We start from the raw sequence: 13260 nt of genomic DNA, 5'->3' as shown, positions 1-13260 counted from the left end.
GTAATTCTAAAATTAAATGGCAAGTGTAGTCTTATTAGATGACAATATTGAACAAGCGCACTCCATTGTGAACTATAAAATTTTCTTGTACATGGTTTATTTGTGTCACATTTATTAGATATTTGCAAACACTCTGAATGTTTTAAATGAGCAGACGTCGACACTATGCTGTCCCCCATCTCCTCCCAAATCCGTCACCCACTCAGATGTGCTAACATCTCTCTCCCTTTCCACATTGTTTGCAGAATTTCCCCAATTAAACATTGATTTTTAATCAATTGATTTTCACCATTAATTATTTATTGCAATTGTTTTTTCATGTACTGTTCTTGTTCTCACAGTTACTAAAAAAAAAAAAAAAAAAAACTTGCAAGACTAATTTTTTTTTTGAAGTTCACAATTGCATTTACATCTTCATGTCAAATTTACTGATCAGAAATTGGGAGAAGGGTAATCTATAATCTAGACAGAGGGAACAGGCTATGCAAATATGTGGTATAGGGCTATTTAGGGAAAGGTTAGAAAATCAGCACGGCTAAACTTTAAGACATTTTCAAAGCAGAGAGGTAGCTAGAGTGACAGCCTAGATCCAGATTGTTTAGAAGTTGGTAATGGATGTTGCACGATATGTACTTAATAATGAGTTGATTAGATTTGCTTTAGTGAGATGGTGACTCTAGCCAAAGTGGACAAGTATGTGAACCTGACCTGAAAAGCTGAGTGGTCAAGGACAATGGTGACTACAGTTTGAATAAAAACAGGTCTCCTCCACAAGAGAGAAGAAGCCGCATTTGAGAGAGGTTCTAAGATGACACAGTAGGATGAATGACGGAGTCTGAGGACTGAAGGGAAGCCTGGGATACCTAGTCTCTCTGCTAGTAATAAGAGAACACAGGAGGAAAATCAAAGGAGAGTATTCATTTAGTGAGCTCCATGTTGAGAACACAAAGTTGAGGAGAGAGTGTGAGGTACAATTAGAAATGCCCAGTAAGCACTTATGAGAGAGTTATAGGGTTTGACACAGATTAGAGATTGAGGAAGAGTTTGTTGCAGAGGAGTTCATCAACATATAAGTAACAATAGTGGTCCAGAGGTTTATTGAGATAATCTAGGAGTAGATAGAGTGTGGGAATAAACCCTGTGAACAAATCGGTAAGAGGAACAGCAAGCTGTTATCTGTCAATGGGAAAGAAACATGTATATATACATACACATCATACACACATGTATATAGGTATGCTGATATGTATATATATGTGTGTGTGTGTGTAAATTTCCAAACCAATAACTTGAAAAAAAGTTAAATTACTAAATAAAATCTACAATATATTCTCCTTATATTAATTTGTCTTGCTATTAAAAGTGGTATCTCAAGACAAACCCTGTTGGTCTTAGGAATTAATGGATGTAGGGGTGCCTGGGAGACTCAGTCCATTAAATGTCCAACTCTTGATTTCGGCTCAGGTCATGATCTCATGGTCATCAGATTGAGCCCCACGTAGGGCCCCATGGTGGAAGTGGAACCTGCTTAAGATTCTTTCCCTCTCTCTCTGCCCTCTCCTGTTCGCTCTCTCTCTCTCTCTCTCTCTCTCAAAAACAAATAATAAATAAATAAATAAATAAATAAATAAATAAATAAATAAAATTTTAAAGTTTTAAAAATTTAAAAAAAGAATTAATGACTTTAAAAAATAGAAGGGATCTATTTTTTTCCCTGTTACGTCAAGTAAAGTAATTCCAAATACAGCTTCTTTTCCTTTTCCCTACTTACAAAATTTTGTTATTATAATTTAATCAGTTGCCTGTTATATAAGCACAGGGCTACCAGTTTCTGCCCTTTGCTTTCTGGTCTTATTATTTTTAGTCTCATTTTACCATAAGTACTTTTACAAACACTATTTGCTTTAATTCATTTCATCTGAAGCTTTTCTCCCTGTATTTTGAAGCTTCTTCTCCAACTGTTAAGTGTAAGTTAACTTACATGAGAGAGAAATTTGCTAATCATAAAACAGTCATACAGGATGAATAACCCATGAGTCTAGAGAAATATAGACACCAAAATATATGCTCAAAGGCTTTGTTTATTGGCTACATGCTGCTTACATCTACCAGATTTTCTCTTAATGGCTGCGTTATTTACAAGGTACAGTTGTAACTACATTTGGGGATATTTTAAGAAAGAAGACTGATAAAATGCTAAAATGATTACTAATCATGCAAAATGTTTTTTTTTTTTTTTTTATAAATGTACTCTACATATGCTCTGGTTTCTCTTCAGATCGCATAAATCTTTCGCCTTTTAAATGTACTCTACATCCTGTTTTGTTTTATTTTTGTTTTTATTTTGTTTTGATTCTATTCTTGTTTTATTTTACATTGGAATGCTGGAAAGAGAAGTGCATTAATATGACAGACCTTAGATTTATCTCTGTACACAGAGCCAGTGGCCTGTTTCATGAATGCCAGGGGACGCCTGGTGGCTCAGTGAGTTAGGCATCCAACTCCGGATTTCTGCTCAGGTCATGATCTCACGGTTTGTGGCATCTAACCCTGAGTCAGGCTTTGAGCTGACAGTTTGGAGCCTGCTTGGGATTCTCTCTCTTCCACTCTCTTTGCCCCTCTCCCATTTGTTTCCTCTAACTAAACAAACAAACAAACAAACAAACAAACAAACATTAAAGAATGTCTAAATCATCATTTATTTCATCCATAAGCATTGCTATGTTAAAATTCTCACTCTGACTAGGTAGATTAGGGCTAAGAACGCGTTTTTCCTTCATCTTCATCCCAATGTCTTATTTAATTTTTTAAGTTTATTGAAAGTAATCATTGGACTATAATGTGAAATAGTGAGGACGGTCAATTTTGAATTTCAAAGAAAACTAGAATATAATTTATATTTAAACATTTAATAATGAGTATTTTTAACCAAAAAGTGACTTTGTTTTAATGTGAGTTACCTTACAAATTTGAATCTATGCTTTTGTAACGTCTAGCTTTCTTTCCTCAGGGATTTCAAGGCAAGACTGGCCCTCCAGGACCAGGGGGTGTCGTTGGACCACAGGTATGTCCCTGTACTTTATTTCTCTAAGAAGATTTATTTTCCTATTTATATTTTCATCTTTTCTATGCTGTATAAAATCTGCCCATTTTATTATGATTCAAAATGTTGTACTTTATGTTTTATATACCAGATTTAAATGCATGCCACTGGCCTATCTCAAGTAAACTTTAGCAAACTTTACTTAGCTGAAGTGATTATTTCAGTTAGATGCATAGAGAAAAGAGAACGAAGCAAATAATGAAAATTCAGTCAGAAAATTCACAATGAAGTTAACATAAAAGCCTGACTGACCATGGTACTACCTACTAACACTACCAAAATGCTTTATTAGAAAGGCCAACCATAATATTTTCCTAGAATTTCAAATTACAAAATGACTTCAGATTTCTGAGTATAAATTAGATTTAGATGTATAATATATTACAAATATAATATAAATCTTTGAGCACAACTTTTTTCCCCTAAAACTGTAATATTTGTCATTATTACATGTTTCTTAATATTTTTGTCTTTGTAATGATTTCCATCAATGATAAAATATTAGTTTGTAATCTTTGAATATGTCTAAACAATGACAAAGACGAATAGCTTTTTCGACATAGGTGGCAGAAAGAGTCCCAATGATTGATGCAGTATACTGAATCATGGAATAATTTGTGGGAATAGAAAATATTTATTCTGACAAAGTGGTATTGAATGGACAGAACATATTTAGTTTATTCAGCTGGAATTTTACCCCTGCTATAGCAAAAGAGCAAGAGCAGTTGAATAAGTGTTTTAATTATTTAATTGCATTAAATGGCTTTTTCTCAGCCTATAATTCGTTCTTAGCACTTTATGCATCCACACACACACACTCACACACAAGCATGCACATCCAAATACATATGGAACTAAAGAAACAAAAAACTGCATCATCTTTCTAGGAATATGTGTGACAGAAGCAAAAATGAAGAATTCTTGGATTGGCTAATCATTTAATTCCAAAGATGAATCCCAAAAAAAGGGAAATGCTGTTTGTTCTTTTATAAAGAAAATGTAATATGCATTTTTTTTTGCATACTTTTTTGTGTGTGTGTTGACAAGCTCTTACCTGCTTACCAGGTTTAGTTAAAAAAATACTCCCTCAATAATTACCTTCAAAATATCTTATTTTTTCCACTGCAAGCAGCTTCATGGCAATTTTCTGTGAAAAACTATAACTGAAAGAATTATTCCTTTTACATTAAATAAATGAAGTTAAAATCCAACTAGAATGTAGACATCAAGGGGCTTCCCTGAATATTTCAGGACCTTATACCTTTTGGAAATTCATCTCTGCCTAATGTAGACATCTGGCTTCTGAGATCTTTGTTGTTGTTGTTCCTCCCTACTTTAAGGCATAAAAGTATCAGGTGTTTTGTTGAGGATGCATTTTCATTGAGTTAGTTTTCTTCATTGGTTCTTTTAAAAGAGAAAATCCAATGTCCTATTTCAATAGCCTAATTTTTATATTAGGACAAAGGAAGTGATTTACTAGGAACTATATTGATTGCAATATTTAATATTCACTCCATTTTTTGTAGTCATGTTGCTCATTTTTGTCTCAATAGTGATAGCCATTAAATTAGGATCAATTTTAAATTGCTTACTATTGAAATTCCAGTGATCAGATATTCAAGAACAGTTCCTTTCCGGGGGAGTATTTGCACATTAACGATAAATTGAGGACTTTAAGTAATACATAATAAAAGAATTTAAACCTAGAAATTTACACTCAAAGTTGAGGCAGATATGCTCTGTATCCAAGACCAGAGGCAAAGAATCTGTTGCATTTTTAGAAAAATAACAGAGAATGATAATGCGTAAACAACTTCAACAACACATGCCGCTGTTTAACAACCTTGGCATCTGGAAACTTTCTCTTTATATGCCTTTAACTTAAATCCTTCATTTTGCTTTATTCTAAGTGGAGATAGAGAGCAACTGGTCACCATTCTCTATTTACACTTGAAAGCTCATTAAACTTTAGCACCACCAAACAGCACCACTCAGGGGACACATAAATGACCTGATATTTTTCACTTTGGCATTCTGCAGCAATTTAAGGCAGCGGGCTATTTGTTATAGCTTTTGGCTGGGAGGAACTGCCAGCCCAAACTCACAGCCTTCAGGATCTCCCTGCTACATTCCCTAGATTTTGTCAAATGAATATAGATTAACTGTAGGGAGGTCTCCAGTCATGGAAATTCCAAGGAGAACTACTTTGGTTGTTTGGTTTCCAGGGGACCCAGGCTTCTTATCGAGCAGTGATTCATTGAGTAGCTACCCCTGTGGTACCAATGCCTCCTTCTACTCCTAAACTCATTGATATCTTATATAAAAAAAGAGGGAATGGGATGAAACTGTAGTTAAAAACTGTGGTTTTAACTGGCATCATTCTGAAGCAATTCTGATATTAAACAAAGAAAATAGCTTTTTGAGTTTACCTATGTATGTGTCTTGTACACTCAGATCCTTACCAAGGACAACACTTACTCTTTTCAGACTCCTCCTGGATCCGTGCTGCTCTTATATGTTTTGTAGGACATTATGAAAATAAATGAGAATAATAAACTATTGTAAAAGGAAGTAATACTTATTTGGGGTTTATGTTATCCTTATGAAAAACAAAAGCACAATCTAATGAGGTTTTGCTTTCCAATTTAGGGACCAACGGGTGAGACTGGTCCAATAGGTGAACGAGGACATCCTGGCCCTCCCGGCCCTCCTGGTGAGCAAGGTCTTCCTGGTGCTGCAGGAAAAGAAGGTGCAAAGGTATGACATGCTTACAGAATTTTCTTGGCTAAAAATATCCATTTACTTTCCACTGTAGCTTTTCATCACTTGTCCATAGGGTCTCTAACTGTTAGCACAGTGTTTCAATGGATCAGAAAGATGTATCAGTAAAAATATTTAGTTATTGTACTTCAAGGTGTGACTGAACAATAACATAAGACCACTTAGCATCACTTACATAAAGCCATCCATGTATGTACATTCTTTTTTTTTTTAATGTTTATATTTATTTTTGAGGCAGAGAGAGAGCATGAGCAGGGGAGGGGCAGAGAGAGAGGGAGACACAGAATCCGAAGCAGGCTCCAGGCTCTGAGCTGTCAGCACACAGCCTGATGCGGGTCTCAAACCCATGAACCATGAGATCATGACCTGAGCCAAAGTCAGACGCTCAACCGACTGAGCCACCCAGGCGCCCCTGTACATTCTTAAATATGATTAGTTCATTATAATATGTGTGGCATTCCACACAATATTCTCATTATTGAATAACATTTAGGCCTTACTTCCAGCTTAGACATAATAACAATTTTGCTTATAGAAACCTGTAGAAATTATTCTCCATGACTAATGTGTACTATATTCTTTAGGGTGACCCCGGTCCTCAAGGTATCTCAGGGAAAGACGGACCAGCAGGACTGCGTGGTTTCCCAGGTGAAAGAGGTCTTCCTGGAGCTCAGGTATAATCAGCATATAGATAAAGCATCTGAATGAGATTGCTTATTGAAACATTTTTCTCAGGACTTGACTAAGTAAAGATTCATGAGTAATGAAGGGGAAATATGTAAGCATAAGCATTGATTATCATAATATATATAGCAATATATATTTGTGTCTAAAAACACTTCTTAACATCTTCATTTTAGAAATCCTACCTCCCCTATTTATATTCAATTCACATCGATTCATTTTCTTTGTTTGTATTCTCATTTCCCAGGGTGCACCTGGACTGAAAGGAGGGGAAGGTCCCCAGGGCCCACCAGGGCCAGTTGTAAGTATGATTATAATAAATAGCCATGCTACCCTTGGTTGCAAATTATGGCTCTTCTTTCATTACTCTCATGCTGTGATCCCACAGTGTGTGGGAGAGAAAATAAACACACGTCAATCAAATCAGTCAATGCCTGGTTTCTACTAATTGTATGCGCTAATGAGTGCAGACACAGAAGAGTTTAGACGATTGGAAATATTTACTCCACTGCTGCTGTCAGGAGGTAAAAGGAGCTAACTTGCTTCATAAATGCCCAAGGAAATAAATCATAATTTGTCTTATTGTGAGTACTTGATGAGACTTGAATTTTGTCAATGCTTTTAAAAAGCAGGTTAATGTAACCTTATGAAATAACTGGAAAATGAGAAAATATCAGATTGTTACTTCACCTTTTCTTTTTTGAGATATAGATCCATCCCTCTGAAAGCAATTGAATACAGTCTTCATTTTCTCCCATGAATTCACCTTTGTTCTTACCTTTTCTCAGAAAGGTTACCAGTAATAGCCAAATTGCCAATTTTAGTGGCCTCATCTCATTCTCTATTTTATTTCACCAGTCTGAAAAGCTGGAAGTGGCTGTAAATCCTCTCTCAACTTTCTAGTACAAAATGTTAAAGTCATATTAGTGCCCCCTCCAATGTTTTTTTAAGGTGTCCCTTTTCTTTATTTCCACTGCTACCACCTTTGTCCAGACTTTCCTGTCTCTCCTTGCTTAATAGTGTCTTCATTCATGACTTTGACTCCATCCCTTTAGCCTCTGCAGTTTTGCCCATTGGTTCTAGAATTACCGGTACACTGTGCCATTCCTCTGCTTTAATGCCTCTCATGGTCCCGTGCCACCTTCAGAAACAGACTCCTTAGCATGACCAAGTCATCCTCATGGCTTGGTGCCAGTCACTGTAGCTTATTTTATTTGCCTTATTGACTACATCTAATTCTACCCAATTTAATGCACTGAACTTCTTGCTTCTCAAACTACCATGATCTTTTACACTTTGCAGAGAGTATACTATTTACTTTTCCCCTTCTTACAGAAGACCCCATTTTCCCTTTTCTACTTGACAAAAATTCTACTTATCTACAAAGATCAAGCTTAAATGTTAAATCTCTATGTGGTCATCCCTCGACACTTTACTTCCATTTCATTTTTTGGTGAAATTTTTTCACCCTTAGTGTTCTTTGTTATGGTTTGTGTTTCACAAATTACTTTGGAATATAACTGGTTGTCTCTCTCATTAGAATGTGAGTTTCTGTATTTTAGTACATTCACAGCATGGTGTCTGACAGACAGTAATCATTCCATATCTACCTATTTGAGTTGTCAGAAAGCCTTATATTGGAGTAAAGTGTATATAGCATAACTAATACTGAGAACATGGCATTTTTCCTTTGGCTGATTGATTAACATATTTAAGCTGAAGATCACATAAATGTCATATTACAGTGATTAAGGTAGGTATGGACATATTGTAAAGATTTTTTCAAAAGAAAAATAAGTATTTCAATAACTATATTTGACCTTTTATATGTGCAAAAATATGTAGAACACTTAAAATATCCTGATAAGTAAGTGCTGGTAGCACTAGCAGGAACAAAAGTTGAACACAACAGAAGTTTTTATTTGAGCATAGAATCTTCAAAATGTTCAGCAAAATGTAATCCATTTAATCAGAATTTCATATTCTAAACTGATTTTATTTTAGGATATATATATTTTTTAAGATCAAGTTATTGTATCTGTGAAACCTGAATCACCATTACCAGAATTAAATTGTTTAGTTTTAGGGCCCAAATAATGCTATCTAAGTGTTTGGAAAAGTTAATATCCATGTATTTGTATTTCTATTTGCATAGTATACACAAGAGATATACTTTAATAGACTATTAATCAACAAGTATTTGCATATATAATTATATATTAAATATGATATAAAAATCTAATATTTATTTAGTCAGCTTTAACACCATTTATTTGGCAATACTACCTACTTCCTTATATACAATTAAGTTCGGTAGAACATATCCCTTTAAGTGACCTTAAGGTAAACCCTTTCGAAAAGAAACACACCAGCCTCTAAACAGCACTGCAAGGCAGTCAATGATTAGATGCCTAATGGCATACAAACAATAAACATTAATTCTGCAAGGTTGGGAGGCAGAGAAGAGAAAGCAGCAAAAAAGGTCATGTAGGAGGTGGCCCTTGAACTTGGCTTCACAGAGTGCAGAAGATTGAAAGATCATTTAAGAGTGAGAAAAAAAAAAAGATAAGGCATTAGGGGATATCCGATCTTATTAAAGCAAGTGCTTTGAGAGGAAGGACTAAAATTTGATAAATTCTTGCTAGGATCCAGGCACTCTGCTACATATTTACATAATTTAAAGCTAGAGCAGATATATAATATGGCATATGATTATTGAAGTTCTAAAGTCGTAAGTTGAAGTAATTTGAAGTTTTGAAGGTTTGGAGCAAGTGGAGTAAAAAAATACAGTCTTTTGGAGTAAAAAAATAAATTTTAGGGAAAATATCATTGTGTATAATATAGAACATAAATGGGAGAGACTCGAGCATGAAAGCTGTGATCAATGTCATAATATGAGTGAGCCAGTGACAAGGCCAGTGGGAAGTCGAAGGACAGTGCGGATGTCACAAACACTGGGATGGCAGGAGAGGATTTATTACTAAGATTGGATGTGGGCAGTGAGGAAAGATGAAAGCTGAGTGATACCTTAAGCTTGTGTCCTTGTGGGAATGACAGCTTAGTGTTGCCTTCCATTCCCAGAGCAATTTTACCTGGTCAGGATCAACAACAACAAAGACAACAACAACAAAGACTTTCACATGGAAACCCAAAACCTCTCAGCAGTCACAAGAGATTTTAAAAAGCTTTATATTTTGCTAATAGAAATGTTCCACAGATGCTCACTGTGAGTTCAGTTATTTTGAATTAACACCTTTTCCCATAATAAATTCACATATCTAATTCTGTATCCATCATCCAATGAAAATTCTTCATCAAGAGGAACCACTAAAGACATCATTCATATTTATTAGTTCCTTATGCTATTTCTATAATTGCTATAAAATGTACTAAAGAGGTTCATGATGATGACTTCTAGTTCGTAATAAGTTTTAACCAAGCCTTGTTTACTCTATCTAAAACAATTTTTTGCATGTGAAATTTGATTGGAAAAGTTTTTATTCCAAATGAAAAGACTAAAAGAAAAAAGGTTGGGTGCCTAGGTGGCTCAGTCGGTTGAGCATCTGACTGTTAATTTGGGCTCAGGTCATGATCTCACATTTCATAGGATTGAGTCCCTCATCGTGCTCTGTGCTGACAGCACAGAGCCTGCTTAGGATTCTCTCTCTCTCCCTCTCTCTCTGCCCCTCCCCATTCTTAAAAATAAATAAACATTTTTTTAAAAAGAAAGAAAACTGTTGATTTTCTAGATGTAAATCATATTTTAGCCAGAAAATTTATTCATGTTAATTCTTATTTTTTGTGGTTCAAGACTTTTTATGGTGTTAGGTTGCAATTGATAGTGAACACAAGGAATCAGGAGTGGTGACTGATTTATCAAGAAAGATCACAAGTTCTATTTTGCAATGTTGATCAACGGGTGACATCAACATATCAGAGGAAAATATCTGGTCATTTGGTGAGAGACAGCCAAATTCTAAGTCATAAGGGATGAAGGGGTAAAAATAACCTGTAGAATTTCTTGACTCTATAATAGATAGTTCTGAGTTTTTATCAATCTCATACTAACTTTGCCTTTGAGATTTTGACCATGTCATGGTAAATGCAGGACTGAAATTCATAAGAATGGAGAAGGATGGGATTTTGCAGTTATTCATATTAAAGAAAAAAATATTAACGTGATGAATTCTCTGTGGGAAAGAAGGTGGATAAAGAATGTGATGGGTAAAGGAAACAAAAAAGGGCAGTGAAGCAATGTTAAAAGTGTTTATTCTTGGGACGCCTAGGTGGCTCAGTCGGTTGAGTGTCTGACTTCAGCTCAGGTCATGATCTCACGGTTTGTGAGTCTGAGCTGTCAGCACAGAGCCTGGAGCCTGTTTCAGATTCTGTGTCTCCCTGTCTCTCTATCCCTCTCCTGCTTGCACTCAGTCTGTCTCTCTTTCAAAAATAAATATTAAAACAAAAGTGTTTATTCTTTCAAACCTTAATGCTAGGAACTTTATAAATTTTATTTGATTTGATTCTTGCTACCTCAGTAGATATTATCATTACATTTTTAAAGGCAAAAAGTCAGAGGTTTAGAGAAGGTAAACAACCTATCCATGTTCATGGTCCTTTGGAGATAAAAAGCCAAAAAGCCTTTGGAGACATTACACAGACTCATTTCCAGATAAGTATGCCTCTCACTCTGCAAGCATTTGCTTAATTAAGTGTTCTCTTTCTCTATCTCTCTCTCTCTACCTCTCTGTACCTTTCCACCTCTCTCCACTTCTCTCTGTCAGTTGCATTTTCCCAAGTCTTCCTGACCCTTCTCCACTGCTGTGAATAATTTTGTTCAAAGGAAGAAAGTTACAGGAGTTAACATCAGAGCTAACTGGCTTTAGTATTCCTTTACGTGGTCTTTATAACTAATTTGAATGAATGTGAGATCAAACTGCTTAACCAGACGTACAGTTTGAATACTTAATGACTATAGATGTTTTCCGTATTCCATTGTATCTTTAGCTTATTAATCCTATAATGCAATTTTTAAGGAGCCTAGGTGTGCTGTGTATTTCTGGATTACTAGAGAAATAAATTCCCTCATTGCACAGGATATTGATGAACTAAAACTAAAAGCGTTAAGTAGGGGTTTTATTAATTAACAGTTCTTGCTCACAGTGAGATTTTTAAGCTTCGTACATGTCACAATTTTGTACCTTATGCACTATATTTTTTATGTATTCTAATCCATACAAAGCAAAATATAATATTTAACAGCCAGCCATCCAACCTTGTGTCCATATGTTTATTTACAAATATTTTTGACATTCAGTCTCTTTATTCATAATCCATTCAGTCAGAAATACAGTCTGGGTTATCTTTGTCACATTGCTATGATATCCTACGGAAGCGGGCTTACTGAACTCTGAAAGGTCTAGCTGTGATGTCATTGGCTTATGCTTGGAGGAACTACGATGTGTAGAGTTTTATCAACCAAAAGGATCTGTTTGAGGATATGAGAGATTGCTTGATGCAGGGCCCTCGTTATGAATATCCTTAGAAGAAATCTCTTGCTACTCCTAGCTTTAGAAATCTTTGTAATTTCTTTAGCAGTTAGCTAGCTTCCCCATCCCCTTTTAACTTATGAATTGTGAAACTGATTTCTCTTTTGGCTTTGACTTACAGAAATCATAGGGTCAAAATTTAGGAACTTTCCAAATTCAGTTCTATCAAAAAAGTACATGTGATATGCTTTAATATTATTTATACTATTTTATTATAATTAATTTTTTAAGTGTTGGACAGGACCCATTGAATTGATTTCATAACCCATCAGTAGATTATGGCCTGAAGTTGGGAAGGACATTTGTCTATAGTATGCATTTTTAGATTACTAATATTGTTGGTTCTATCTTTGGCCATAAAAGGCTACTGTCTTATCTATTTTTTTGCCTATTTCTTTTTCTTTGTCTTTTTATTTATATTTTCTTAAATTTTATGTCTTCTCTGTAAACTGCTATACATCTTTTCTTATGGAAAAACTATAATTAAATATCTGAATACATTAGCCAGTCTATTAAGCTAAAATTATATAGATTCATTAAATAGATATTTCCTGCAAATAGCTTATGGTATACTGAAGAAGACAGATATGAAGTAGATAAAACAACATAATAAATAATAAGTAATTTCTTAAAATATAGAATAAAGAAGACAAGATGAGAACAATGATTTTTCCATGTTCTAATTGTAGCTATAAATAAAAATCAGTTTTATATATGGAAAGCAAATTTTCTAAAGGTTGTGCTACCAGAAGTGATAATATATTAAGAAACAGTTTTTAGTGTTCCCACTTAAGATAAACAAAATGATCCCAACAGGTGCTGTGACTTTGGGCTTTTAAAGTTTGGCAAAAACCAACCGCTCACTGTATGCATGATGTTGTACACAAGAGTTGATAATAGATGTCAGTCAAAGCACAAGCATGTTTTCTGATCTCAGGGGGTTTACTTACTAAGTGGATGTCTTGATGAACACACACAAAGCAGAAAGCAACCAAGGACTGAGTGGCAAGAGAGGAAGGCAGTGAAGAATTTTTCTCACATGTTGAACATAAACTTGAGTAAACATTTTATATTTGTGTAAATACACAATATATAAACATACTTATGCAAGTAAATTCTCAGATTGTACCTACTACTTATATTTTC

General features: G+C 34.8%; 1 protein-coding gene across 9 annotated transcripts in view; it reads left to right on the top strand.

Annotated features, from left to right (window-relative positions):
• The window catches only part of COL11A1 (collagen type XI alpha 1 chain), a 217187-nt gene that overhangs the window by 142084 nt on the left and 61843 nt on the right, over positions 1-13260 (top strand). For all 9 annotated transcript variants that reach the window (XM_086717705.1, XM_025933656.2, XM_086717706.1 and 6 more), the window contains 4 exons: positions 3011-3064; positions 5753-5860; positions 6469-6558; positions 6816-6869. In XM_086717705.1, coding sequence (XP_086573831.1) covers positions 3011-3064; positions 5753-5860; positions 6469-6558; positions 6816-6869 — 306 coding nt within the window. The remainder of the gene's footprint in view (positions 1-3010; positions 3065-5752; positions 5861-6468; positions 6559-6815; positions 6870-13260) is intronic.

The sequence above is a fragment of the Puma concolor genome, chromosome C1 (assembly GCF_028749965.1).
Source record: "Puma concolor isolate L17-30 chromosome C1, mPumCon1.1.hap2, whole genome shotgun sequence".
Lineage (NCBI taxonomy): Eukaryota > Metazoa > Chordata > Mammalia > Carnivora > Felidae > Puma > Puma concolor.
This window is presented reverse-complemented; position numbering and strand designations above follow the sequence as displayed.